This window comes from Miscanthus floridulus, chromosome 4 (assembly GCF_019320115.1).
Source record: "Miscanthus floridulus cultivar M001 chromosome 4, ASM1932011v1, whole genome shotgun sequence".
Classification (NCBI taxonomy): Eukaryota; Viridiplantae; Streptophyta; class Magnoliopsida; order Poales; family Poaceae; genus Miscanthus; species Miscanthus floridulus.
The window spans coordinates 122,410,117-122,434,291 of record NC_089583.1 but is presented as its reverse complement, the minus strand read 5'-3'; the positions used below and the strand labels follow the sequence as shown (position 1 = coordinate 122,434,291).

General features: G+C 44.2%; 1 protein-coding gene, 1 long non-coding RNA gene, 4 other non-coding genes and 1 pseudogene across 6 annotated transcripts; all 7 read left to right on the top strand.

Moving 5' to 3' along the window:
• The first annotated feature begins 5,418 nt into the window (after positions 1-5,418).
• LOC136552950 (nuclear poly(A) polymerase 3-like) lies at positions 5,419-10,619 on the top strand. The gene is made up of 10 exons (XM_066544525.1): positions 5,419-6,018; positions 6,109-6,186; positions 6,303-6,401; positions 7,116-7,178; positions 7,267-7,428; positions 8,076-8,189; positions 8,479-8,541; positions 8,649-8,945; positions 9,655-9,819; positions 9,947-10,619. Exons 1-10 carry the CDS (start codon positions 5,743-5,745, stop codon positions 10,286-10,288), a joined length of 1,659 nt encoding a protein of 552 aa, XP_066400622.1. The 5' UTR covers positions 5,419-5,742; the 3' UTR covers positions 10,289-10,619.
• A 4,612-nt stretch (positions 10,620-15,231) lies between these two features.
• On the top strand, positions 15,232-16,724 carry LOC136549248 (E3 ubiquitin-protein ligase WAV3-like; annotated as a pseudogene).
• A 1,025-nt stretch (positions 16,725-17,749) lies between these two features.
• LOC136552949 (uncharacterized) lies at positions 17,750-22,488 on the top strand. The gene is made up of 3 exons (XR_010782894.1): positions 17,750-17,784; positions 21,437-21,526; positions 22,166-22,488. It is a non-coding gene; the product is annotated as an uncharacterized lncRNA (long non-coding RNA).
• LOC136553135 (small nucleolar RNA U36a) lies at positions 18,196-18,280 on the top strand. The gene has a single exon (XR_010783041.1). It is a non-coding gene; the product is annotated as a small nucleolar RNA U36a (small nucleolar RNA).
• LOC136553070 (small nucleolar RNA Z223) lies at positions 18,344-18,437 on the top strand. The gene has a single exon (XR_010782974.1). It is a non-coding gene; the product is annotated as a small nucleolar RNA Z223 (small nucleolar RNA).
• On the top strand, positions 18,516-18,633 carry LOC136553080 (small nucleolar RNA Z278). Its single transcript, XR_010782986.1, has one exon. It is a non-coding gene; the product is annotated as a small nucleolar RNA Z278 (small nucleolar RNA).
• On the top strand, positions 18,755-18,856 carry LOC136553130 (small nucleolar RNA snoR97). The gene has a single exon (XR_010783037.1). It is a non-coding gene; the product is annotated as a small nucleolar RNA snoR97 (small nucleolar RNA).
• Positions 22,489-24,175: the final 1,687 nt, after the last annotated feature.

Below are 24,175 nucleotides of genomic sequence, written 5' to 3'. Positions count from 1 at the left end.
GTAGAAACCAAACAGGCCCTGACTCACATACAACATATCAAACACGCTTCTTCATGGAAATCTATGCACGAGCGGCATCTGGGAAACCAATACACCCCTAGAGAACTTATAGACTACATGAATTGCTCTCTAAACCTAGGCACAATATAGTTCATGGTAGATATAATGAAATGGGTAAAGTCCATTTTTTTAACTTCAAACTTACAAGACAGTTCAATTTTCAATCTTGAACTATTATTAAACTAGACATAAGACGTCCTTCAACCGTCAAAACCTCCGTCGGATTTCAAGATGGTTTGAACGGTTAGTCAGGAATGGAGCCGAGAACTATTCCTGCTCATCAACTTTATACAAATTTGTGAACGATTCTAACTGGAAATCGCGTTGCAGAGTAACCGAACGAGGCCTAACAGTGCATCAACCTCCATCGGCGGTTATATATGTTGATGCACTTTTAAAACCAGATAGCTGGGTTTGAACTTTAAATAAGTTTTAAATAAAAAAGAAAAGAAAAGAATCCCAAATAGCATTCCGACCCCCCTCCGCATCCCGCAGGACCAGGAAAGCAACGAACACGCCGATCAACAACACGCGGGTGATATTTTTGTATTTTGGTCCTTTTTTAAAATATTTTTTAGAAAAAGACCACTGCCAAAACGTTTTCTGAAAATAGACCGTTTTTAGGCGTCTTAGGACATGACGCCGAGGTATGAGGGTCGGCGTCGACTGACACGACGCCGAGGTCTTGCCACGTCACGGACGACCCCGGTCGACGGCGACACGGTGGCGCATGGGGCCCACTACGTCGGCGTCGTGTCAGCAACGCCGGAGGCCGAACCTCGGCGTGTAGTCTCACCACGCCGAGCTACCTGTTCAATGAGATTCAAAACTCAATTCTACCCCAAAAACGCGACTGAACATAAATCTTTGTCCTTTCGTATCTCCTGAACTGTTTAGTTCTGGCACAAAATGTAGTAATAAAAGTTGTAGATCTATATGAGTACTACAACTTTTCTTTAAGGTTCAAAGTCTTATTCGGTCTGGTTGGAGAGATACAAGGCTCCAAAGTGGGGTACATGAAAACTGAAATCCTGAATTCAGTCATCCAGACTTAGCCAAATTTTGAGCTCCCCAAAACAGTCATGGATTCCAACTTTAGGGCTCGTTTTGACTTTCTTACAAGCTTATCTAGCTCTTGGTCCAAAAACAAAGTTTGTTGTACTCCACTTAAACTTCAACTTTTATTTAAGGTGCAACTCCATAAAAGCATTGTAAGTAATTGGTCAACACCGGTCAAAATAGCATCACAGTAAAGCTCAATTTAGAGGAGTGGCTAGCTGTGGATGCAAGTCTGCATGCATAGCTACATGCAGAGAACGAACGAACGAACTGCAGAAACACGGCCGGCCTTGCTGACCTAAATAAATATATATAAATATAAATGGTCCATGCATGCACACATATATCTATCCATCCAATAATCCAATCCAAGTCCCATTAGTCCCCATCTTTAGGTGGCTTGTCTCTGTTGTGTTCACCACACATGACACATGATTAAAAGGAAGGGAAGGGACAATGCGATGAGAGAGGAGAGGCGAGTGGAGGGACCTTCTCCACCTCCCGACCTATAAACCCTCCTCCGATCCGACCCTTTTCGCCATCTGCGTCAATCATCCCTGTCTCTTTCCTTCTCCGCATTATTACCTCTAGGTATATGCATGATCCTGTTGCTGCCCTTGAAAATTCAGATCATCAGTATGTGTGTTCAGCTAGCAATAGCATATGCATCGTGCTGATGAGTCTTGACAGGCCTAACATGCTTGTAGGAGTAGGAGTAGGACGACATGCGTGTGATTCGCATGCGTTTATTTGCGTCGCCTTGCTGGGACGAGGACGATGAGCGAGGACAAGCCAGAAGCTACATGCTCCCTCCTGTACTTCACCAGTTACTTGTCACACGGACACACGCAATAATCTAGACACAGTACGTAGTCACATGTATGAGAAAGGAGAAGGAAGCAACGTGCTATATTATATATATTTCTTGGAAATACATAACGCGCTATATATTTCGCAATGGTTAGAGCTGGCTACCAGCTCAATCTAAAAAAAAAACTCGGCCTACGGTGGGCAGACAGCCCCCGCAACTTTGTGCTTAAGGAAGAAGATCTTCTCACGCAGGCCGAAAAAACCCCCGAACACCATGTCCCGCCCTTACACAGGGGCCCGTTACCCTGTGAGTGGGCTGGTCCGTTGCCTGTGCTTTGGGAAACACCATGTCCTAACTGTGCTGAAACCTTTCTCATCCATCATGCATGCATCTGACTGGAGTTGTGTGGAGCTATCTAATCCTTATCCGGCTGCATATATATATTATTTATTTTCAATCCGGCCGATGCCTTTTGATGACAATATAGCCACTGTAAATATAATAAGAAATGGACGACCTCCAAAATATCAGGTCAAGAAATGATGTGCAGGTCTTGCTTTTGTGGGCCACTCATCACAATGGACGACGTACACAAGCAAGGCTAGCTAGAATTAGTACTCGATCTCTCCGTCTCCGATCCCCATAATTTGATGCTATCTCCTGTTACTTTTTGGACATCATATCATGCCATGAAAGTATGCCTATAATAACTTGCTGGGAGCCTTGGAAGAAAGAAGGAAAATGTCACGGTAAGGCCTGTCAACAGCTCCGCTAAGGTTGGCCCAAGAAGCAAGCGCGTCAAGAAGTCCAATCCGCGCGTCACCGGCCCAGATTGTAAGAAGTAGCCCAAGCCCAGCTGCGTCTAGAGTACTGCTGTGAAACAGCTGTAACAGAACGTTTAAGAGAGGGTGAGAAGGAAAACTCGAACCCGTCTTGGTTGGCGTCGGCAAACTGGCGGCGAGCTGCGGCTCGAGAATACGCCAACGACCTCCAATTCCACCATTTCTGTATCAGACCCAAGTACTCGTTGTTCTAATGCACTCCTAAATCCACCATATCCATTATATAGTAGTGTTACATCTGGTATCAGATTCGTTCGATCCACTTCCGCCTCGCCTCTGTTCGTCTCGATCCACTTCCGCCTTGTTCGCTCGATCCTCCTCCGTTCGCTGCCTTGATCGCGACTGTAATCCCCGTCTCTGCCTCGGCGTCGATTGCGCGAATTCATAGGTCCGAGCCGAGGTCTGTCGGGTCGGCAGTTGAATCCGGATCGAAGAATTGGCTCACGAACATCGCACCCGCCTGCAAGTTACGATGAAGGTTGAAGATCAGTTGGCGTTCATTCTCTCCAAGTTGGACGAGCAATCGAAGGGAATTTCCGAGACCAATTGTCGCCTTCACGACGTCCACGACTCGGTGGCGGAGCTCACTGCCGCCAAGGCCGACTTCGACCGCTGGTGACCCAAAGTCGACGGTCAGTTAGCTGATCTGCGCGATTGCGTCGACGATCTTCGCCAGCAACTCAACGATCTCAAGTCTACTTCGCTGTGGTACTTGTTACCATATGAGTACAGCTATGCCTCAATTAGATTTTCCCAAGTTTGATGGTACTAGTCCCCAATTATGGATCAAACGTTGTGACACTTACTTTGATCTATATGGTATTCCTGTTGAGAATTGGGTTAAGCTTGCTACTATCAATTTCTCTGGTCCTGCCGCATTCTGGATGCAGACCATTGAAATAAACCTGAAACAATGCACTTGGGATCAGATCTGTAAACTGGTAGTTGAGCGTTTTGACAGATATCAGTTCAATCACTTCATCCGTCAATTTTTCCATACCAAGCAAACTGGCACTGTCTTAGAATACATAACCCTTTTTGATGACCTTATGCATCAGCTCCTTGCTCATGATCCTTTAGTGAACCCTGCTATTCTGACTAGCAAGTTTATTGATGGCCTTAAACCTGAAATTCGAGCTGTTGTCTTTTTACACCGCCCCAAAGATTTAGATACTGCGAGTTCCCTTGCCATTTTGCAGGAAGAGGTGTTATCTGGACCAGCTGTTGGTGATTTTAAACGGCTGAGCAATTATTCTTCTCAAAAGAATACTACCAAGTTTGCTACTGTTACTGGGGGACATGCTGTTCCACCGGGCAAGACTGGGCCACCAGACCCTACTAAGGAGCACAACACTAACCTGATGAGAAGCTTTCAGCATTGATGACTTATCGCAAGGCTCGGGAAAATGGGGTCCTCAGCACAAATGCCCCACAACAGTACCCCTTAATATGATTGAAGAGGTCTGGAATCTGATTGCAGCAGCTGAAGACAGTTCACACTCTGCTCCTTCTAACTCTGATGATGACGAGTTAATGGCACTTTCTCCTCAGGCAGCTCAAGGTACTCATGCAGCTAATACTTTGAAATTGCACGCTTACATTCAACAAAAGCAGTCCATTATTTTGGTAGACTCTGGTAGCTCTCATAATTTTATTAGTGAGCGCCTTGCATCTCAGTTGCAACCTTAGACTCCTATGCCTCATCTAATGACTGTGAAAGTTGCTGATGGATCTAGATTAGTTGCACTCATGAAATTATCAACTGTTCCTGGTCTGCTCAGGGTGTTCTATTCACCACCACTTTTAAGATTCTACCTCTCCAATGTTATGATGCCATATTGGGTATGGAATAGTTGGAAACCTTTAGTCCAATGCAAATTGAGTGGAAACACAAATGGTTGAAGTTTGATTATGAGGGAATAACCATTCGGCTTCAGGGTATTCAGGAGGATTTTTTTCAAGATTCTTGAGGTTACTGTCAATCAGTTATCTGCTATGGAAACGGATGAAGCCATTTGGGGTGCAGTTGCAGTGTACTCTGTGGATAGTTCATCAACTGTAGTTGCTACCCCACTTCCTGCTGAGATTTTGGAACTGGTAGATCAATTTCATGATCTTTTTGCTGAACCTTCTGGTGTACCTCCTTCAAGGTCTCTCACTCATTCTATTCCATTGGTTCCTGGTACTCAACCATTTCGTCTGAGGCCTTATAGATATACTCATGCTCAAAAGGATGAAATCGAGAAGTAATCCATAACCACGTGTCATAATTCGACTAGAGTGCCTGCTTTAAAGTACCCCCACTTTGGAGCCTTGTATCTCTCCAACCAGACCGAATAAGACTTTGAACCTTAAAGAAAAGTTGTAGTACTCATATAGATCTACAACTTTTGTTACTACATTTTGTGCCAGAACTAAACAGATCAGGAGATACGAAAGGACAAAAATTTATGTTCAGTCGCGTTTTTGGGGTAGAATTGAGTTTTGAATCTCATTGAACAGGTAGCTCGGCGTGGTGAGACTACACGCCGAGGTTCGGCCTCCGGCGTTGGCTAACACGACGCCGACGTAGTGGGCCCCATGCGCCACCGTGTCGCCGTCGACCGGGGTCGTCCGTGACGTGGCAAGACCTCGGCGTCGTGTCAGTCGACGCCGACCCTCATACCTCGGCGTCATGTCCTAAGACGCCTAAAAACGGTCTATTTTCAGAAAACGTTTTGGCAGTGGTCTTTTTCTAAAAAATGTTTTAAAAAAGGACCAAAATACAAAAATCCGCGAGCCGCCGACATATATAACCGCCGCTCCGTTCTGGCGCTCTCGCCTCGTCGTCGTCCCCCTCCTCTCCACGCTCGCGGCTTCTTGCCCCTCCCCTCTCTCGCCTTGCTCCCCAAACCCAACAATCTCCCTAAACAGCCGGAAACCTCTCTGCTCGCCTCCGCTTCTCCTCGTCCGCCGCGACCGTCGCCGGTGATGAGCATGGCGTACATGGCAGCTGTCGCGCCCGTCCCCTGGTGGCCGCCTCCCCCGGAGCTGGCGCCTGTGGGCTTCCTCGACACGTCCTCTGCCGCCGGCTATCCAGAGCCCCAAACCCTACCCTTCTTTCTAGCGCCGACCCCTCCGCCGCCGCCGCCGCTGCCTGCGGTGTACCCTCTTCTTCCTCCCTCAGCCCCGATCGTCATCCAGCTCCAGCCCGACCCCAGCTTCCTCGCAGACGTGGATCAGCGCCGCAGCAGTTCCCTCGTTCAGGTGAGCCTTGCCCCGGAGGTTCAATCTTGATCGGGTTCCCCTCGCATTCCGAGTTTCCGACTTCTTTCCGACTAATTCGTGCGCTCTCAGTTCTTGAAGGATGAGGGGGCCGTTCCGTCGCCGGAGGATGAAAAGAAGAGGGAGAAGGTGATCCGAGAGCTCAAGAAGGTAATGCGGCTCGGCGCCTTGGGGTTTTGGGTCAAAGAAAGCATCTTGTGATTGTGCCGTACGGCGTACGCCCGTACCTGGATTCCTGATTTGTTGTGTTCTCGCGCTTCTCTCAGATAGTGATGCATTGGGCCGACGCGGTGGCCTATGAGCAGAGTGTGCCCCAGGGGCTGGCCACGGCTACGATCTTGACATACGGTTCTTACACATTAGGGGTAAGCAAGAGCCGCAGAACTTTAGAGTCTTGATTTTTCTGAATTCTTGCGCACTTTGTTCTTTGTAGTTCATGTTGTTGACATGCGGTTATTACACATTGTGGCTAAGTGAGAGATAGGTGAATTTGGACTTTTGATGTGTCTGAATTGTTGCGCAGTTTATGTTCCTCGTTCATGTTGTTTATAGGGATATCCCCAATTTCATGTTTTGAATTCTTTTATTTATATATATCCTAGGTTCAATGCTTAACATATTTTGTCTTTTATTAAGCTAGCCTACATTATAACTTATAAGTGCATCCCTTGGGTAGTGCTGATATAAAATGATCGCAGATTATCTGATTTTTTTTTTCCAAATAGCTTTACTGCACCCTCCTCAATTGTGGATATTGCAATGTGCAGGTTACTGCCCAGCACAGTTTTATTTTATCTTCTATTTTGACATAGTTTCTGCTTATGACATAATTCCATGAATCCGAATAAAAGGAAAGCATCAGCAGCTGCATCACCCCACCCCCCACTGCCCTTTTCTTTTGAACGAACACATTGGCCTTTTCTAGACTTGAGTTGTAAAGTTTATAGAGATGAGTTGTTGCCATTGCTCTTCAAGCTTAGGGTCTATGGATGGAAATTAGTGTCTATGCTTATATAAAGTAGCATCTAAGATGACACATCTCCACTGGATTTGACTAATCTTTATTTCTCTTTCTCAAGGCTCATGGACCTGAATCTGACATTGATGTACTTTGCGTTGGACCTTGTATTGCAACACTGCAGGTGGGTATGGTTCTTTCTGTTTCGTATCTTTACTCTGACTCGATATTGATTTGTAATGTCGACATAATAACTCCTGTCTATTTTGTAGTACCATTTCTTTGTTGTTTTGAGACAAATTCTTGAGGGCAGATCAGAAGTATCAGAACTGCAAACTGTTGAGAAGGCTAAGGTTCCCTTGATGCGATTTAGATTCACTGGGATTGCAGTTGATTTCACATATGCCCAGCTCCCTGTTATTGATGCACTAAAGGCAAGCAGATTACATTGATACCATAACTTTTTCCGGGTTTTTTTTGTTTTTTTTTGTTTTTGTAATGCTTCTTATACTATCATCCCATGTTATATGTGTTTTCTACTTCTCATGTGGTCGGTTGTTGTGTGGTAGTATTCAACATGGAAACATTATTATCTTCTAAAGAACACGAAATGTTCTTGACAAATGACTAAACTTTCTGTTTGTAGCGCTATTGAATGGATTAACCTTCTAATATTAATGGTTTCACTGTCACTGCATCTTATCCTTATCTTTGATATGTTTGCTTGCTAAACATGCGGCATATCAGTCAACCGCCATCAGAACTATGTAGTAATCCCGTGTGATTTTTCCAGTTAATAGATTAGGTCATAACTGTTTACACTAGTTCTGCATTTCTTCTGGATCCCGTGTGATTTTTCCAGTTAATAGATTAGGTCATAACTGTTTACACTACTTCTGCATTTCTTCTGGATATTCTACATCACAAAACTATGATCTTTCCAACTGATTCATGTTATGATTGCTATTACTTATACAAGATTAGAACCATGTGTGAATATCTTGACGTTGGTGCCCTTCTGCTTTGACATACTCTTCACCCAATACAGTCCAAGTCCTCCTGACTTCACTTGCTCTTGCAGGCTATAAATACATTTAGCCCTCAACTACTACAGAAAATTGACACACGGAGCTGGAGGAGTTTATCTGGAGTTCGTGTCAATGAACAAATTGTTCAGCTAGTACCAAATGCAGAGGTTAAAAACTAATCTAATGAATTTACTTGCATGACATTTTTATCTTGCCCATTGAATTTACTCTGATCAGCATGCAGTTAGCCGTGTTCTGCTTTTTCTGAGTTTTCCCCTCGGACTCGTATAATTTTGCTTTTAAGATCCTCATTTTCATTGCTTTCTTGTCTTGAGTTGATCTGTGAGGATATCAACTTGCTCATTATGATAATATCTGCCAGACGCTTTAAGTTTTGTTTATTTTTCTCAAAGTCTGTTTTTTGAATAATTTTACTTTACTGGAAATACAATGCAGAAGTTTCAAGCTCTGTTGCGATGCATCAAACTATGGGCTAGGAAAAGAGGACTTCATTGTCATGTATGTGGTTTAATTTTCTCTGCTAACTGTTCAGTTTTAGTCCAGCTATATGAACATGAGGTCATCATTTTGGTCTAACAATGTGCTTCTTGTGCTATGTCATTCAGTATCTTGGCTTCTTTGCTGGGATTCATTTAGCGATCCTTGCGGCTTATGTCTGTCGGAAATTTCCGGATGCCAGTGTCAATGGTTTGTTCGCAGTGTTCTTTCAGACTTTTGCTCACTGGCCTTGGCAAGTTCCAGTAAGTCTACATGATGAGCCAACTACCTGCTTGCATTCAGAGGGGCGTCTCATGCCCATAGTGATGCCTTGTACCCCGCCAGAGTTTTGTGTGTCCAATGTGACAAAAGGCAGCTTCAAAAAAATAAGAGAGGAACTTACACGTGGTTATGCTTTGACAAGGGTGAGTCTAAAATCAACTTAAGTTTTTTTGGTGTTCACAAATAAATCGTTGAAGTAAAGGATAGATTAAATTAAAGTCAAGGAAAGTCTGATTTTTTAAAGTTCATTGGAATCTAATTTCCAAACCGGAGTCATTTGTTAACATTATTCAAGAGCACTGCGAACATTATTCTAACATTAAATTAGAATATTTGTTTTTAGTTTGGATGGTTATTCAAGAGCACTGGGACTGTTGCTTCTCAATGCTTAATGCATAACTAGAAATTTCTGTACGGAATTATGAAAGAGAAAGCATTCTTGTGTATTTGTTAACATTATGCCTGTTCAAATAATTAGTATATTTTCACTCTAGTGTTAGTCTGTACTTCCTTGGCACGTGAGACCGACCCCGATTTCCCTCATTTCTGTCCATTTTGTGTATGGATTTTCTTGGATTCGCTGTAGGTTTAAACCATTTTTGTAATCCATTCAAATTTCAGTGTGCATGATCATTTGGAAGTGAGATTGCAGTTTTATTCTGGGAAATTGGTTGGTGGCAAGGGGATCCAGCCCCTTTTTGCAAGTATGCTTTGAGTGTACAACTAAAAATTGTCTCTTCTGCAGTATGCTGTATTTTCTTTTCAATGATTATGCATGGCTGTTTATCACTTAATTAAATACTTGGGTGCTAATATTTGATCACTTAATAAGTCCATGTATCTTTGTTTCAGGATCCATTGAGGCATGATTTCCAGTGGACCTGGCTTTTTGAACCCTTTCCATATGATCAGAAATATCAACAGTTTCTTCGCATTGCTTTATGTGCGCCAACTTTTGCTGAGCTACGAGACTGGGCTGGATGGGTGAAATCTCGATTCCGTATCCTGATTCTGAAGGTACTAATTGATGCAACTGTTTTGTTCTTTCCTCATGCTTTTGCTGCACAATGCGCATGGTTCTTTAATTGCTGGAAATGTTGAACAAGAACATACAAACTCAGTCAAGTTTCCTTTGGTTCCGCAGCTGGAAAGGGCTGGGATTGAGTGTGATCCATGCCCCTCGGAGGAAGTTGATCATACAGACAGTGACCCGAACGTGGTCTTCTACTGGGGCCTCATCCCTGAAAGAATCATTCAGGTTGACACTAGCTCCCTGAAAGAAGATTTCATGGAAGACATCACCAATGATGTGTATGGCACGGTGAAGTGCACGCATTCAGATGTGACAATATCTGTGGTTGGGCTGCCACAGCTGCCAAAGAGTATGTGCAGCCAGTCTGTTCACTGGCAGTACATGCAGCATTGTATGATGGGGTACGAGGGCACAGATGAAGGCCAGAGCGCAGGTTGGCTAGGACTTGGTTAGATCATATTACCAGGATTTGGAGGGACATGTTCCCATTTTCCGCGGCAACCGTGTACAGAATTGATGAGTTTTTTTTTCTTCCCCTAGCACAGGGATCCAAGATACTGGGCTGGGTATTCTTTTGAGCTGAGGGGGTGCATGAGTGCTTGTGTGCTCATGAACATCGGACCAGTGACCAGTAGAAGAGCAAAGAGTAGGTGTATAGCAGCGGCATGTAAAAACTTAGGTCTGTCGGCGCAAGTGTACATTTCTTCTGTGTTCTAACTGTTGCTGGATCCTGATTCATTCAAATTTTGCAATGGCCAAGATGTGTATATACTACTTGGCAAATATTTGTTACAGTTGTGTAGGGGCTAGAATTGCATCTGTTGTGGGACGGAGGAAGTAGTTGGTTCTCTTGACTTAGTGGGTTTGTGACTGCCCTTGCTGCAACTCCGTTGGCAACTGATTTTCCTAATGCTTGTGAGGTCTGGTGGTCATACTGCCTAAGGTTCAGAACTTCAGATCTACTGAAAGTAATGCAGACGAGTCATGACCGAGGCGGACCATGATGATCAGTGAACTAGAGTTATATTCTTTAACGGACGGAGGTAGCATAATTCGTTGTTGTGCTCGCATGAAAGTAGTATTCTTCTGCTGTTCATAAAGGCTTGCATTGGCTCACCATGATGATCAGTGACCTCGAGGAAATCATACAGGTATTATGTGTGCATTTGTCATGTCAACAGCTACATGATCACTAAAAATGATACAGTACATCAGCTTAGCGAGCTGACAGAACAGAACAACAATGCATGGACTCAGCTACCCTAGTGTGCATATAATTTACATGTGCCTCGGTCACTGGTCACTTGTGGAAGATGGTGGCACGTCTAGAACAACTATCAAATCTACGTTATCAACCACTTTACCTGGCTCTTCATTGAACACGTCCTGCGTGATATCCATATCCATAGACGACGCATGGTTCCCGTACACTCTGGTGCTCTGCACGCTGAACTCATCCCTGCAGTAATCATGTGGCGGTTCCCTCTCTAGTTCTTGCAATGTTATGGTGATGCTACACTTGGATCCTAGTGGAACAATGCCCCTGTCTGGTTCCATGCAGTATGGGCGTAGGCTAGTCGTCGAGATCATGAAGGCAAAGTCGTAACCATTTGTCTCATTATTGCTGAGCTCAATAGAGCATGATATATCTTCTTGTTAAGCTGGAATGGTAAGTGTATTTCGAGCTGCTCAACTCCAATCATACCCTCCAGCTCAAGCCACTCAGCAGCGTCACTGACATCAGAACCACTGTCCACTTTGTTGAGCTCACAAATTATATCCCATATATCAGGCCTATTTGTTGGCTTTGTGTCTGTGCACCTTATAGATAACTCGAGGCATTTACTCACCTGTTTGTACCACAACAATGGCGGCGTCCTATTTGCTGATTTATTCCACCTGTGCTTCCACCTTCTAAGTACCTGTTCGCAAACGAAGTGCCTATCATCAGTTAAGGGGGAAAAAAAAGCCCCCATTGGAGCACGCCAAACTCCCCATTTTCTACAAGTTATATTTCTTTTCTTGCAAACTTCCTTGAAAATCCACGCACCCATAATGTGGCAAAATTTTGAAACAAATGTTGTGGATGTAACCCCTTGTAAAATCTCGCACTCTATGAAAAATTAGATCTGTTAGTGGACGCTAGGAGAAGCATGGATCGAATACCATTTGGGATCAAATATTTGGTCGTCAAACCATAAAAGCTACAGATACCAATATTCCTTTTTAAATAACTTAGTCTGGAGACATCCAAGCTAGATGTGTAGATTTGTATGGTGAAACCTCATAAATGTGAAGGATTTTGAGAGTATATTCTCAAAGATATTAAAGGTCAAAAGTAATAAGGGGTATCCAATGTGAGATTAATCACTCTTACTTTAGGAATACTGGGCTTCTCCTTACTTCCGGTCACTAGCCCCTTGACTATAATACCCAAACTATAAATGTCTGACTTGGGCGACATTTTTCCATGATCATGTGCCCTGTTCGCTTGGCTTATAAGCCGTACTTTTTCAGCCAACGAACAGTATTTTTCTCTCACAACAAATCAACCAACAATACTTTCAGTCATGGTTTATCAACCAAGCGAACAAGGCACTGGTATTCTAGAGCACAATATTCTCTGCACAAATAGACGATTTAGATGCATTGTAACATAAGAAATGTAGGAAGGAAAAATGTATAAAAATACAATATGTTCATCAAATTTATAGCTTACAACGTTATAAGGCGCTCCACCGTCATGGTTCGCGATTTGTCATCGAGTCTTGATAGACCAAAATCTATTATCTTTGGCACCATCTGATCATCTAATAATATATTAGAAGGTTTCAGATCCATGTGAATAATATGGTTTTCCTTATGAAGATGGTGCAAACCCTCGCAAATTCCCTTAATTATTTGATAACGTGTATGCAAGTCAAGGCCCCTTAACTCATCTGCAGGAATAAAACAAGAAATAAGTATGGTATGAAAGTATGAAAGCATTCAATCTCGATCTATGCATGTTAAACTGCATAGATAGCACAGTAGTTGAGCCATAACTTATGAAAATCGCAGATTTTTTTTTTTAAATTTGTAGCAAAAATAGAAATGCAAATGTTGTAGAGGCTACATTGACCAAGTAAAATAGTTTAGGGTACTGAAATAATCCAAATTCAGCGGAGGTAAAATACACGGATGGTCTCTAAACTTGTCCTAGGTTGTGATTTAGGTTCTCGACCTTATCCTTGTGTGTCACATATAGGTCCTAAACTTTTAAAATAATATTTATAGGTCCCCAGACTTGTCCTAGTGTCTCATCCAAGTCCCTGAACTTGCCACGGTGTGTCAAAGGTCCAAATAGACCCGATCTATTCCGCGTCACGATTCCACATGCCACAATGGTTGGATCCACACGTCATTTGTCGGTGTTTTCGGACCACCGACGAGTAAATTTGTATTCGTGCATCTGACTCGGATGGTGTGCTCGGAGGACACAAAGGGTTTATACTGGTTCGGGCGGAATGTCCCTACGCTCAGTTCGCTGCTGCTCGTGTTACTGGCACTTGGTTTGCAGTAGGGGTTACAAACAGGCGAGAGAGAGAGGATCCCAAGTCTCTGGTGGAAGGAGTGAATAGGTGCTGAGAGCTCGCTTGCCGCTCAGCCGTGTGCTCGTGTCGTGCTCTTGTATTCCGATCTTTCAGCGTGGGGCGCCCTGCTTCCTCTTTTATAGGCGAAGAGAAAGCGCGGGTTACAGAGGAGGAAAAGGAGAAGAACGAGAGAGAAAAAGGCTTCCTGGGTTGTTGGGTCCTTCTCCTCCTCCATGCGGATCCCGCTGATCCTGTACATGTCAACAGGGACGGCTCCATGTCGCGGCCATGTTCGTCATTGGCGCCATGCGCAGGCGTCATCTGTCGGTCATGGCGTTCCACTCCGTCCCGGCGAACGTCGTGGTGAACTGACGCGCCTGTCAGCGTCCGTACGAGGATTAGACAGAATAGCATCGGCACGTCCGACACTGTTCTTGATGTGAATCCCCAGGTATGGCCCGTCATGGCCACAGGTTACATCGAGGCGTGCCAGCCTCTTCCCTGGCGTCATATTTTTGATCCATGCCCATACGCTTGGACCTAGAGTGGTTGGCGGCGATATGGGTCCCCGTCGGACGAGACGGAACCCGCGTCCTCAAGGTCGGGCGATACGGAGCCCGCGACCTTGGGCTAGACGGAGCCCGCACCCAAGGGATCGGGCGAGACGGAATCCGCGTCCTTGGGGTCGGGCGAGACGGAGCCCGCACCCAAGGGGTCGGGAGAGACGGAGCCTCGTCCTCGAGGTCAGGCGAGACAGAGCCCGCACCCAAGGGGTCCGGCGAGACGGAGCCCCCGGCCTCGAGGTCGGGTGAGACGGAGCCCACATCCTCGAGGTCAGGCGAGACCTTTTAATACGTCTCGACCAATCCGAGGAAGTCAGCGTGGGCGCTAACTTCCTTGCTTTGGGTGTCCCTAATATCGATACCCGACACCATTCTTGTCTGGGACATGATCTTAAGAGCAAAGTAATCGTTCGATTGCCGCCACGATTACTAATTATGTCGTGGCCATTGACATGGAGGCTGATGATGGCATCGGGTAGGATGGCAAGTTGGCAACGGTAATGTGATGAGAGGGGGGTGGAGATGGAGCTATAAGAGAGAGAGGGAGAGCATGTAGATGGAGCGCTAGAGACCAACATGTTGGTTGGTTGGAGCTCGTTTGGACCTATATAACACACTATGATAAGTTTGAGGACTTATAAATAAATATTTAAGAGTTCTAGACCTGGATTACACCTGAAGACGTACCTCAAATGTATTTTCAGAGTTTAGGACATAGATAACACCACGAGAAAAGTTTAAAGACCGTTCGTGCATTTCTCTCTTGTCATTAAGTACTAGCACGAAAAGGTTGGATGTGTTTGTCGTACCTGTAAGAATGTCCCAAAGGCTTCCATTGTTTATATACTCGAAGCAGAGCAATCTTTCTCGTAGTTGGGCCATAATAACAAGATTCCCTGACAATTCTACAGCCGTTCGTTTGGTCATGTTTGGCTTATAAGCCATGACTTATCATCCAACGAACAATATTTTTCTCTCACACCAAATCAGCCAACAGTACTTTTAGCCAAACAAACCAAAACGAACAGGACGCTAGTGCCTGTTCTTCTGTATGAGAACAGTAGCCTAGGAAATGCACAACCCTCATTAAGCTTTGAACCTCTTGGTAAAACATCCTATCTTCGATTGTATGGCTGTTGGAAAGCCGCTTCACCGCAATAATCCTATTTCGCAGAATGCCCTGTTTAAGCTCTCATATGTGAACGTCCGTGTGCATTAAATTAAAAAATCAAACTAAGCACTATTGTAACGAAATTGGCAACGCAGTGCGAGTTCCCGGGACAGATTCGCGGTGCTCGTGCACGCCAAGGCGCCGTCCGACGTGGCGCGCGCGCCGCTCGACCTCGTCACCGTGCTCGACGTCAGCGCCAGCATGAAGGGCCAGAAGCTGGAGCTGCTGAAGCAGGCCATGTGCTTCCTCATCGACTAGCTCGGCCCCGCCGACCGCCTCTTCGTCGTCACCTTCTCTCGCCACGCCAGCCGCCTGACCCGCCTCGCGCGCATGTCGGACGCGGGGAAGGCCTCGGCGAAGATCACCGTGGGGGCGCTCTGTGTCCTGCGGGGCACCAACATTGGCCAGGGGCTCCGTGTGGGCGCCCAGGTGCTCGCCGGCCGCCGGGAGAAGAACGCCGTCGCCGGCATGATCCTCCTCTCCGACGGGCATGACTCCTCCGGCCGCTGGACGAGCGTCGAGGCCGACGGCACCAAGGGCTACGCCAACCTCGTGCCGTCGTCAGAGCGGCCGGCCCCCCCGCGCCGATCCACACGTTCGGCTTCGGCGCCAACCACGACGCCGCCGCGATGCACGCCGTCGCGGAGGCCACGGGTGGCACCTTCTCCTTCGTCGGGAACCAGGTGGCGATCCAGGACTCGTTCGCGCGCTGCGTCGGCGGGCTCCTCTCGGTGGCCGTGCAGGAGGCGCGCGTCTCCGTCACGTGCCTGCACCGGGGCGTCCGGGTCCAGGAAGTCAAGTCCGGGGCCTAGGGCAGCCACGTGGGCGCCGACGGCCGCGCCGCCTCCATCGACGTCGCCGAGCTCTACGACGGCGAGGTGAGGCGGTTCCTGGTGCTCGTGTACGTCCCCAGGGCTCGAGCGACGGAGGAGGTCACCCGCCTCGTCAAGGCGAGCTGCACCTATCGAGAGGCCGCGACGGGCCATGCGCGCCTGGCTGCCGCGCCCGCCGCCGTGGTGCAGAGGCCGTCGGAGCTGACGACGCTGCCTGCACCGTCCGTGGACGTGGAGCGGGAGCGCGTCCGCCTCGCGGCGACCGAGGACATCGCGGCCGCGCGGGTGGCGGCCGACGGCGGGCAGAACGCCGGCGCCGCACGGATCCTCGAGTCCCGGCTCGAGGCAGTAGAGCGGTCGCGGCCGGCGACGACCCCACGTGCGAGGCGATCAAGGAGGAGCTGCGCGACCTCAGCGCCCGCGTGGGCGACCGAGCGGAGTACCAGAAGACGGGGCGCGCGTGCCTGCTGGCCGGCATGAGCTCGCACGCACAGCAGCGCACCTCGGGGATGGACGTGCAGTCGACGAGCGAGGTACGCGCTCGCCTTGCTCCGATTATATATTTTTTTTTAAACGGAGGGAGTACGTCTAGCTTAGGAGCACGTAGATGTTACTGAGCTTTCAGCCTGTTAGGATGGACTTATACTATCGTTGATTATAAGTTGGAATAATATTTTTTTCACTTTTCCTATTCCTCAGTTGCCTGAAATCTGTGGTTGTGTTCAGGCGACGTTTCTGTCCGTGGGATGATGGACATCAGCATCAGTGCGCTGTGTTCAGCTACTATTGGGTCCGTTGTTCCTTATTGGATCCGAGAATGCATCCGCAAAGGCCGCCGCCCTACCCGAGTGCTTGACCAACCACCCGCTCCTCTCTGTCTCTCCCTCCCACTCTCTCCTCTCCCAGTTCCAGTCTCTTAGATCCTGCTCCTCCGTCTCCTCCGGCTCCATGGCACCCTCACCTCGCGTGGAGCACCGGCTATGGTGGGCGGTGGCGCATCCCCCCTCCCTTCAGCACAAAGTGGCCCTCGGTGGACGAGCGGCGAAGGAGCAGCGCGCGCGACAGCGTCAATGGGGACCAGCGCGCGCGGGGGCAGCGGCGGTGGAGCAGTGCCCACGGCGGCCCATCCCCCAACGGCAACGGTCGTCTTGCATTTCCATTCGCGGTACCCGCTGCATCTTCTTCCTCCTTTCCCCCGTTGTTTCATCACTTGTTGTTTGCGTGTGTACTGGATCTCATTTCGTGATTAGGTGTTGATTTGGTCATCAACTGGTTAAAATCATATATTGAGGAGGGCATGGGGATGTAGATTTTTGCTAGTAAGGTTGGAATCCTTGTGGAAATGAGGGTTGTATTGTGTTTGTTCTTACTACTACTCGAATTAGTTAGGGTTTGGTTTGCTAGGTTGATGTACGCTCTAGCTAGTTGCAAATTTGTCTGGTCAATATCCCTCATGTGCATATCCAAGGATTTTTCACCCGATGGCTTTTGCCTTATCATAAGAATTTATTGATTCAACACAGACAGACAGCTAATCGGAACCTTGGCAGATCTGTCCCTCGGAGCTTAGGAGACCGGCACACGGCATGAGCCATCGGCCAATCGGGACCTTGACATGGACAATTCTTAGGCCCCAGGTCCAATCTGTTCATCCCTGCCCGATCTAGGAGTTAGCAATTTTATCATCTGTGTTGTGTTCTTGGTTGTATTGATACTTTTGTGGGATTTTTGCAGTTGCGAGGCTTTGCATACTAGTACGCCAATAAGTGGGTGAGCAGGCCCAAGGCACATCATCAGGAAGATCTAGTGGGTGAGTGATTGATTGTTAGCGCGGCTCTACTTCGCTTTTGTCTTCATTGTAAATGAGTGCTGTGTCAGTGATCCTATAGCAGCAGCGTAATGCATTATCTGATTTTCTTATTCAGAAGAGATGAAACCAGATTTTTGTGAGGTTATGATTTCGGTCAGTGGTAGTTTTTTTAAAATTTGCGGTTATGCTGAGGCGCGGAGCGATTGACATGTTTGGGCAGTCTAGATTTGGTGATGATTGACTGATTATCTGGTCAGAATTTCTGATGAGGAAATGGTACTTAAGATTTCCATTCAGTGTTGTAGGCCCTGATGAATGTTGTGATTGGTCTGTGTCAAGGCAATGGATACAGATATTCACAATACATCATTTGCTATTATGTTTGGTTTGTTGTTTCGTTTGATTGATTGGTGGCGGTGATTCGACATTACCCGTGCTTCTGATCTAACCTGTGAAGCAAAGGGTAAATTAATGGTTGAATTTTTTATATGAGCCATTTAGTAATCATTCAATTGTCTCTTGTTATTTTCTGCATCAGCTTATTTCATTCATGTCATTTATTTGGCAGTGATGATACAACCATTCAACTTACAAAGCCAGTTCTGCTTTTGATAACTCATGACTGGTAGGCCTGATTCATATCGGAGCCTTGATCTGTATCATGTTTTGATAAATACTCACTCACTTAGGATCATGCATTTTTTTCTTTGTCTAAATCTTACATCTCATTGGCCTCTGATGAAGTTGCCCAATGTTTGGATGCTGCATTCGGCTCCAAGTTCATGCTTGTCAGGTAGAACCTACTTGGAGCTGCTGTACTCACATGACAAGACTGGGTAATCCTGAGGCTTCTATGTAGTGTCCAAATGCGTCTGTAGTATAGATATATATATATGGTAGATTAGTTTTTTTCTCCCTAAATAATTATACTGGGTAAATTTTTGCTGAGTTTAACTATCCTTGCACTAGTACTCTCTGATCTATGCTGAGGCTGAAAAACTCGAAGAGTATGTGCTGTCATCAGCTTCGACTCTGTCCTGTGAGTTGGGAGTTAAATAACAGCACAAGATTGTTTACTTCTGTGAGTTTAAACCAGATATTTTGCCTTTTCCTTTCAATATAATTATGTTTTCAGGCTTTAGAACAATGAGTTAGCTACTTATGTCTAACATATTAATTATAGAGGCCATCCTGGTACCTCTTGTATTACGACCTATATTATTTTGACATCATGAATGCTTGCAACTGGTTTACAATAGCTTGGTGCAAGTGCAGAACCTTCTTTTTTCGTCTAGTCTTTTACCATACTAGCTAGAACCTCTTCAGTTCTTGTATGGATGTCCTCTCAAGTGATTTGTGATTTGTGGTAACACATCTTGAACTTTGTTAATTATGATTGTGCCAACACACACCTCTTATTTGTCCTTGTTCTTTCATAGAAAAAAATTGTCTCTTGTGATTTGTGCTAACATATCTTGAAATCTATTAATTGTTAGTTGTGTCAGCACACATCTCTTATTTGTCCTTGTCCTTTCATAGGAAAAAAATTGCCTCTGTGATTTGTGCTAACACATCTTGAAGTCTATTAATTATGATTTGTGTGAACACTGACCCCACCAAAAACAGATGGTATACCAATTAACTTGCATACACGGGTAATAAGATTGTATAAGCTTCAATGAATTAAACGCATTTTATGACTATCCTCGTACAAAAAGAACATTGTGTCATAAAATATGAAAAAATATGGTATCATCCCGTAAAAACATAGCACTATAGTGTTATGCGATTGTTTCAGGGTGTTGTCATTTTTTGTCATCTCTGTGAAATTTCTTGATAACCTGGGAAGTAGGACTCCATTCATTCACCGCTAACTCCTTTGTTGATGTAATACAACATCTGTCAAGAAACTGAACTGCTCATTTTAATGTGGCCAGTCTTGAGATGAGGGACAGTGACCCCAAGACGACACTTGAGGTAGACCCGAAGGCGAGCGAGAGCTTCCTGAACCAGAGAAAACTACAGCTAGAGAGCTATGAGATGTCCTAGGCTCCCAGCAATGCAGGAGCAACACGCTGCAGCCTGGCCTTGTGATCATCTCACTGGTAAGTGGTGAACATAAAGTAGAAATTGCATTTTCAAAAAGTAATAGTTACAGTAACTGAAACGTGCAATTTTCTTTTGTATTGTATGAAATTATTGTCATGGTATAAATAGTAGAACAATTGATTATGCAACTGGTGGAAGAACTTTCAGTCTTAGTTACACACATATATCTGATAATATAACTTTCAGTCTTAGTTTTTGTAGCTTGTCACTGTCTGATTGTTTCTGACAAGTGGTAGTGATTAGAGAGTCAAGTTTATGCCTCTGCGCAAGTCTAGGAAGCTCTCAAATGTCTTGTAGAGTGATTATGGTCCACTCTGAACATCTAGTTCATGAAACTTTGAGTAGCAAGTTACTGATAACTATTGTACCATATTTTCAGTTTTAGAATTGCATGGAACCACTTGTCATTGTACACTTTTAGCGTTGGCAAAGATCTTGCATTTGGGACCGTAAAAGCTTTGTTCGTCCTCTCATAGTGGCCTATTTTTACTTGTGATCTTTAATTGTCCAGTATGGGAAACATTAAACTAAAGTTTCAAACAGGTAATTGCAGTCTACTATAATTTCAGTTGCAAGTCCGCGCACTGCAATTTCAGTTGCGAGCATATGCAATATGTTGTTGTTGAACAAATTTACCTCATGGTTGTCTTTTCAGCTAGCTGATTTAAGTGGCTGCTGATTTTTGCATTTTCTACAGCTTGTCTTGTATGGAATGACGTGCTGAACTTGACAGACTATGCATACATGTGTTAGGAATACTACCTACAGTTTGAGATAACCACTGTCAAATACATTTAGAGTGAGTTAGGGATTTACCTGTGAATTTCTATACTGTCAGACTGTCAAGATTTATGTTGCTTTCTTTGGTAGTTTCGTGGACATAATTTGCCGATTTACAAGTTCATGTATAGTTTTCCTTCCATTCTTTCTTGTGGCTCTGAGGTGTAGTTTATGTGTTTCTTACCACTAAGTTCAGTCTGTTTCTTCCCTTTGAGAAGTTATATTATCAGATTGTCAATATTTTGGTTTTTTCTTTTGTCTACCTATTTATTTGTTGTCATGGTTAATTGACTCTCCAGTAAAATTACGGTAATTTGTCTATATTGCCTGATGATTGCTCTTATGATTTTTTTCATGAGCCCCATAAATTCAGATACTTTCATTACTCCCTGTATTAATAAGATTATCTATTGTAGCAATAGATGGGTAGCTATCCATTCTTTCATCACAAATCACACTTATTGATGTTTTCTGCATGCTACATATTTGTGGCTCATGTCATCTAAATTAGTTTTGTAACCTTTTTGAGCATTGCCATCTCTGCTAGTAAAATCACTTCGCTTCATAATGTTATCTAGAATGAGCAGCGTCCTCCATTATGTTAATTGATTGCAATCACCAATAATGTAAACTGCAAGGATAGAGATTGCAAATTTAGTTGTGAGCGTGTACAATTTGTGGAATTTTAATGAACATGAAATCTGTGCTTGGTTGTATCTACTTATGATCTCTAAAAATTTTGCCACTTTGTTGTGATCTGCAGTCTGATGATGGACGTGAAATGTGTGCAATCATTATTTACTGTAAAAACATTGACAAGATGGATTGCTATGAACACCTATGCAAACACTAGGTACTCATTTTGTCATTGTTCTATTTTAATATATGCACTTATTGCAAGTCACTTAGGCTGATATGAAATTGTTCTTTGAGTCTATATGTGGAGAGGTTGGTCATTCTTTACTTAAAACATCATTTCCCTTGTGTATAGTTTGTGTTGCTAAATGTCTACAGAAACGACAATTTGACTAGCGTAGCTTCATTGGCTGATTGTAATTTAGTTTCTAGACTGGTAGTAGTGTTTTAGCTTTGGAAACCCAATTTAACTGAGGTGGAAATGGATGTGCAACGAGACTTGGAGATTAGGTAGATGCAGTTTCAGAACCTATCATTTTTTAGGCAAAACTGGAGAATATTGGAACAATGAGTTTGGATCTTTGTTTTGTCAAATAAAGCTTTTTGAGAGATGTCGGATGATACTTTTCTCTGGATCTTTGTAATATGTTTTCTTTTTTCTGTGCTCATTAGAAGTCATTAATTATGAATATAGGGCACCTTCACTCTGAATCACTCCATTGACAGAGCACTGTCTAGTTAATTGTAGCGGCACAACTACTGGCCTGGTATGGTTTGATCTTGAGTTGTGACCATATATGCATGCCCTACTTGTAATTGCTACTAGTAGCAGTACTTGACAATAATACAAAAATAGGCAATCATGCAGGGACTGATGGAACGTTGAAGGCATGCATGATTATGATATGCATGCTGACTGCTGGTGGGAGCTTCGCTTCCGAGAGATGCAGACTATGATAGGGAACCACCAATTGTGACTGCTATGGCAAGAATGGAGAGACTAGTAGCGGTTATTCATTGACATTGTTTACTGAGAACATCTCGTTGTGTATCTAGATTCAATCGTGGTGTTTCTTTCTTGCTTTGCTAGAGGTTGCAGTGGCAGATTTGTGAAACGAATAGGGGGTTTTTCTTTCTTGCTGGAGGGTGTAGTGGCAGAGCTGTAATTTGTGTACTGTTCAATTGGGCCCAATAGCTGTTTTGTGGGCCGAATGAGTAGTTATTTGATATAGCGGGTATTGGATCTTGCACCCGTTAAGGTTTGGCGGGCCCGGTAGCTGCTTTGGTTGGGTTTGCGGGTTCATTTGCGGACCCATTTTGTTGCCTGCTACAGAGAAACAACAGAGAACAGATCTGACCATTGGATGAAGATCCAAGGGCCCTAGATGTCGCCTGAGATGGTTGATATATTTCAGGCGACTGAAATATAGCAACTCCCTATTTTTTTTATATTAAATCAGCTAAACCAGTTAGCAGTAAATAATCCACGATCATTTACGACGAAACCAACAAGCTCTTCGTTGCTTTCCCTTATTTATAAAGTATAATTATTACATGTTGTTACTACTTTTTATAAGGGCATATATATAATTTTTATAGTAGCTTTGATCTTTCCCCACACATCCCGGAATTGTATTTATTACAGGACCAGGGGAGTGGTACATGATGCTACGCAATCTGATTTAGGGCACGTTTAGTTCTCAAAATTTTTTTTGGGTTTGGCTACTGTTTGGCTACTGTAACACTTTCGTTTGTATTTGATAATTAGTATCTAATTATGAACTAATTAGGTTTGAAAGTTTCGTCTTATGATTTCTCACCTGTGTAATTAGTTTTGTTTTTCTTCTACATTTAGTACTCCATGCATGTGTCGCAAGATTTAATGTGACACTTTGGGTTGAAAATTTTTGGAATCTAAACAGGGCCTTAGTAGGTACGCAATCTGGTTTAGTAGGTGTTTGGGCGTTTTTGAGCTCTGCTAAATGTTTTTTAGCCAAACAGGTTCAGCTCTACGCAACACTGCTCTAAAAAAAATAAAGTTATGAGAGCACCCACTCTACAAACTCCAGGTTTTTTTATGGAGCTGCTCCACGATGAAATTTGTGGAACAAAGTTTGTGGAGTAGTCTCAAGCATGCACTTCACTTGCACTTTTTTCTATAAGATGTTATTTTCCCTGTATTACAATATATTTTTTAAACAAAACTGAGCTTGGACAGATAGCTATTTTATGTAAAGACAAAAATGACTATTCCCCATTATTAGGGTACCCTTAAAAACAAAAGTCAACTTACCAACTTATAATTTAGGCCTCGTTTAGTTCCAAAAAATTTTCCCAAAAAGTGATACAGTAGCCATCACATCGAATCTTGCGATACGTGCATGGGACATTAAATGTAGACGAAAAAAAACTAATTGCACAGTTTAGTTGAAAATCGTGAGACCAACGTTTTGAGCCTAATTAATCCATGATTGAATACTAATTGCTAAATAAAAACGAAAGTGCTACAGTAGTCAAATTCTCAAATTTTACCCAAGTAAACAAGGCCTTATTTAAAAAATGTAAAAGTACAGTAATCTAATATACTAGTATAAAAATACATGCGAGTCTAGACACATGCATCGTAGGAAAAAATGTGTGAGCCTAGATCTTCATGAAATGTTATCGGCCTGTTCGTATTTTTTCAGCTAACGAACAATATTTTTTTCATCATAAATTAGTTAACAGTACTTTTAGTCATGTCTCATCAACCAAGCGAACAGGGCATATCTTATCATTCTCTCTCCTTATTATTTGTTTATGAGTTAGCTTTTATAATACTGTTGGAGCTACTCTGCCGGATATCCTGTCTAATCTTCTATAACTA

Excerpts from the sequence above, each read along its gene's own strand:
- LOC136552950 (XM_066544525.1), top strand. The coding sequence starts at position 5,743 with ATGAGCATGGCGTACATGGCAGCTGTCGCGCCCGTCCCCTGGTGGCCG. Across the intron at positions 8,190-8,478 it reads AGCTAGTACCAAATGCAGAG|AAGTTTCAAGCTCTGTTGCG; the intron begins GTTAAAAACTAA and ends AATACAATGCAG. Across the intron at positions 8,946-9,654 it reads GTGGTTATGCTTTGACAAGG|GATCCATTGAGGCATGATTT; the intron begins GTGAGTCTAAAA and ends TCTTTGTTTCAG.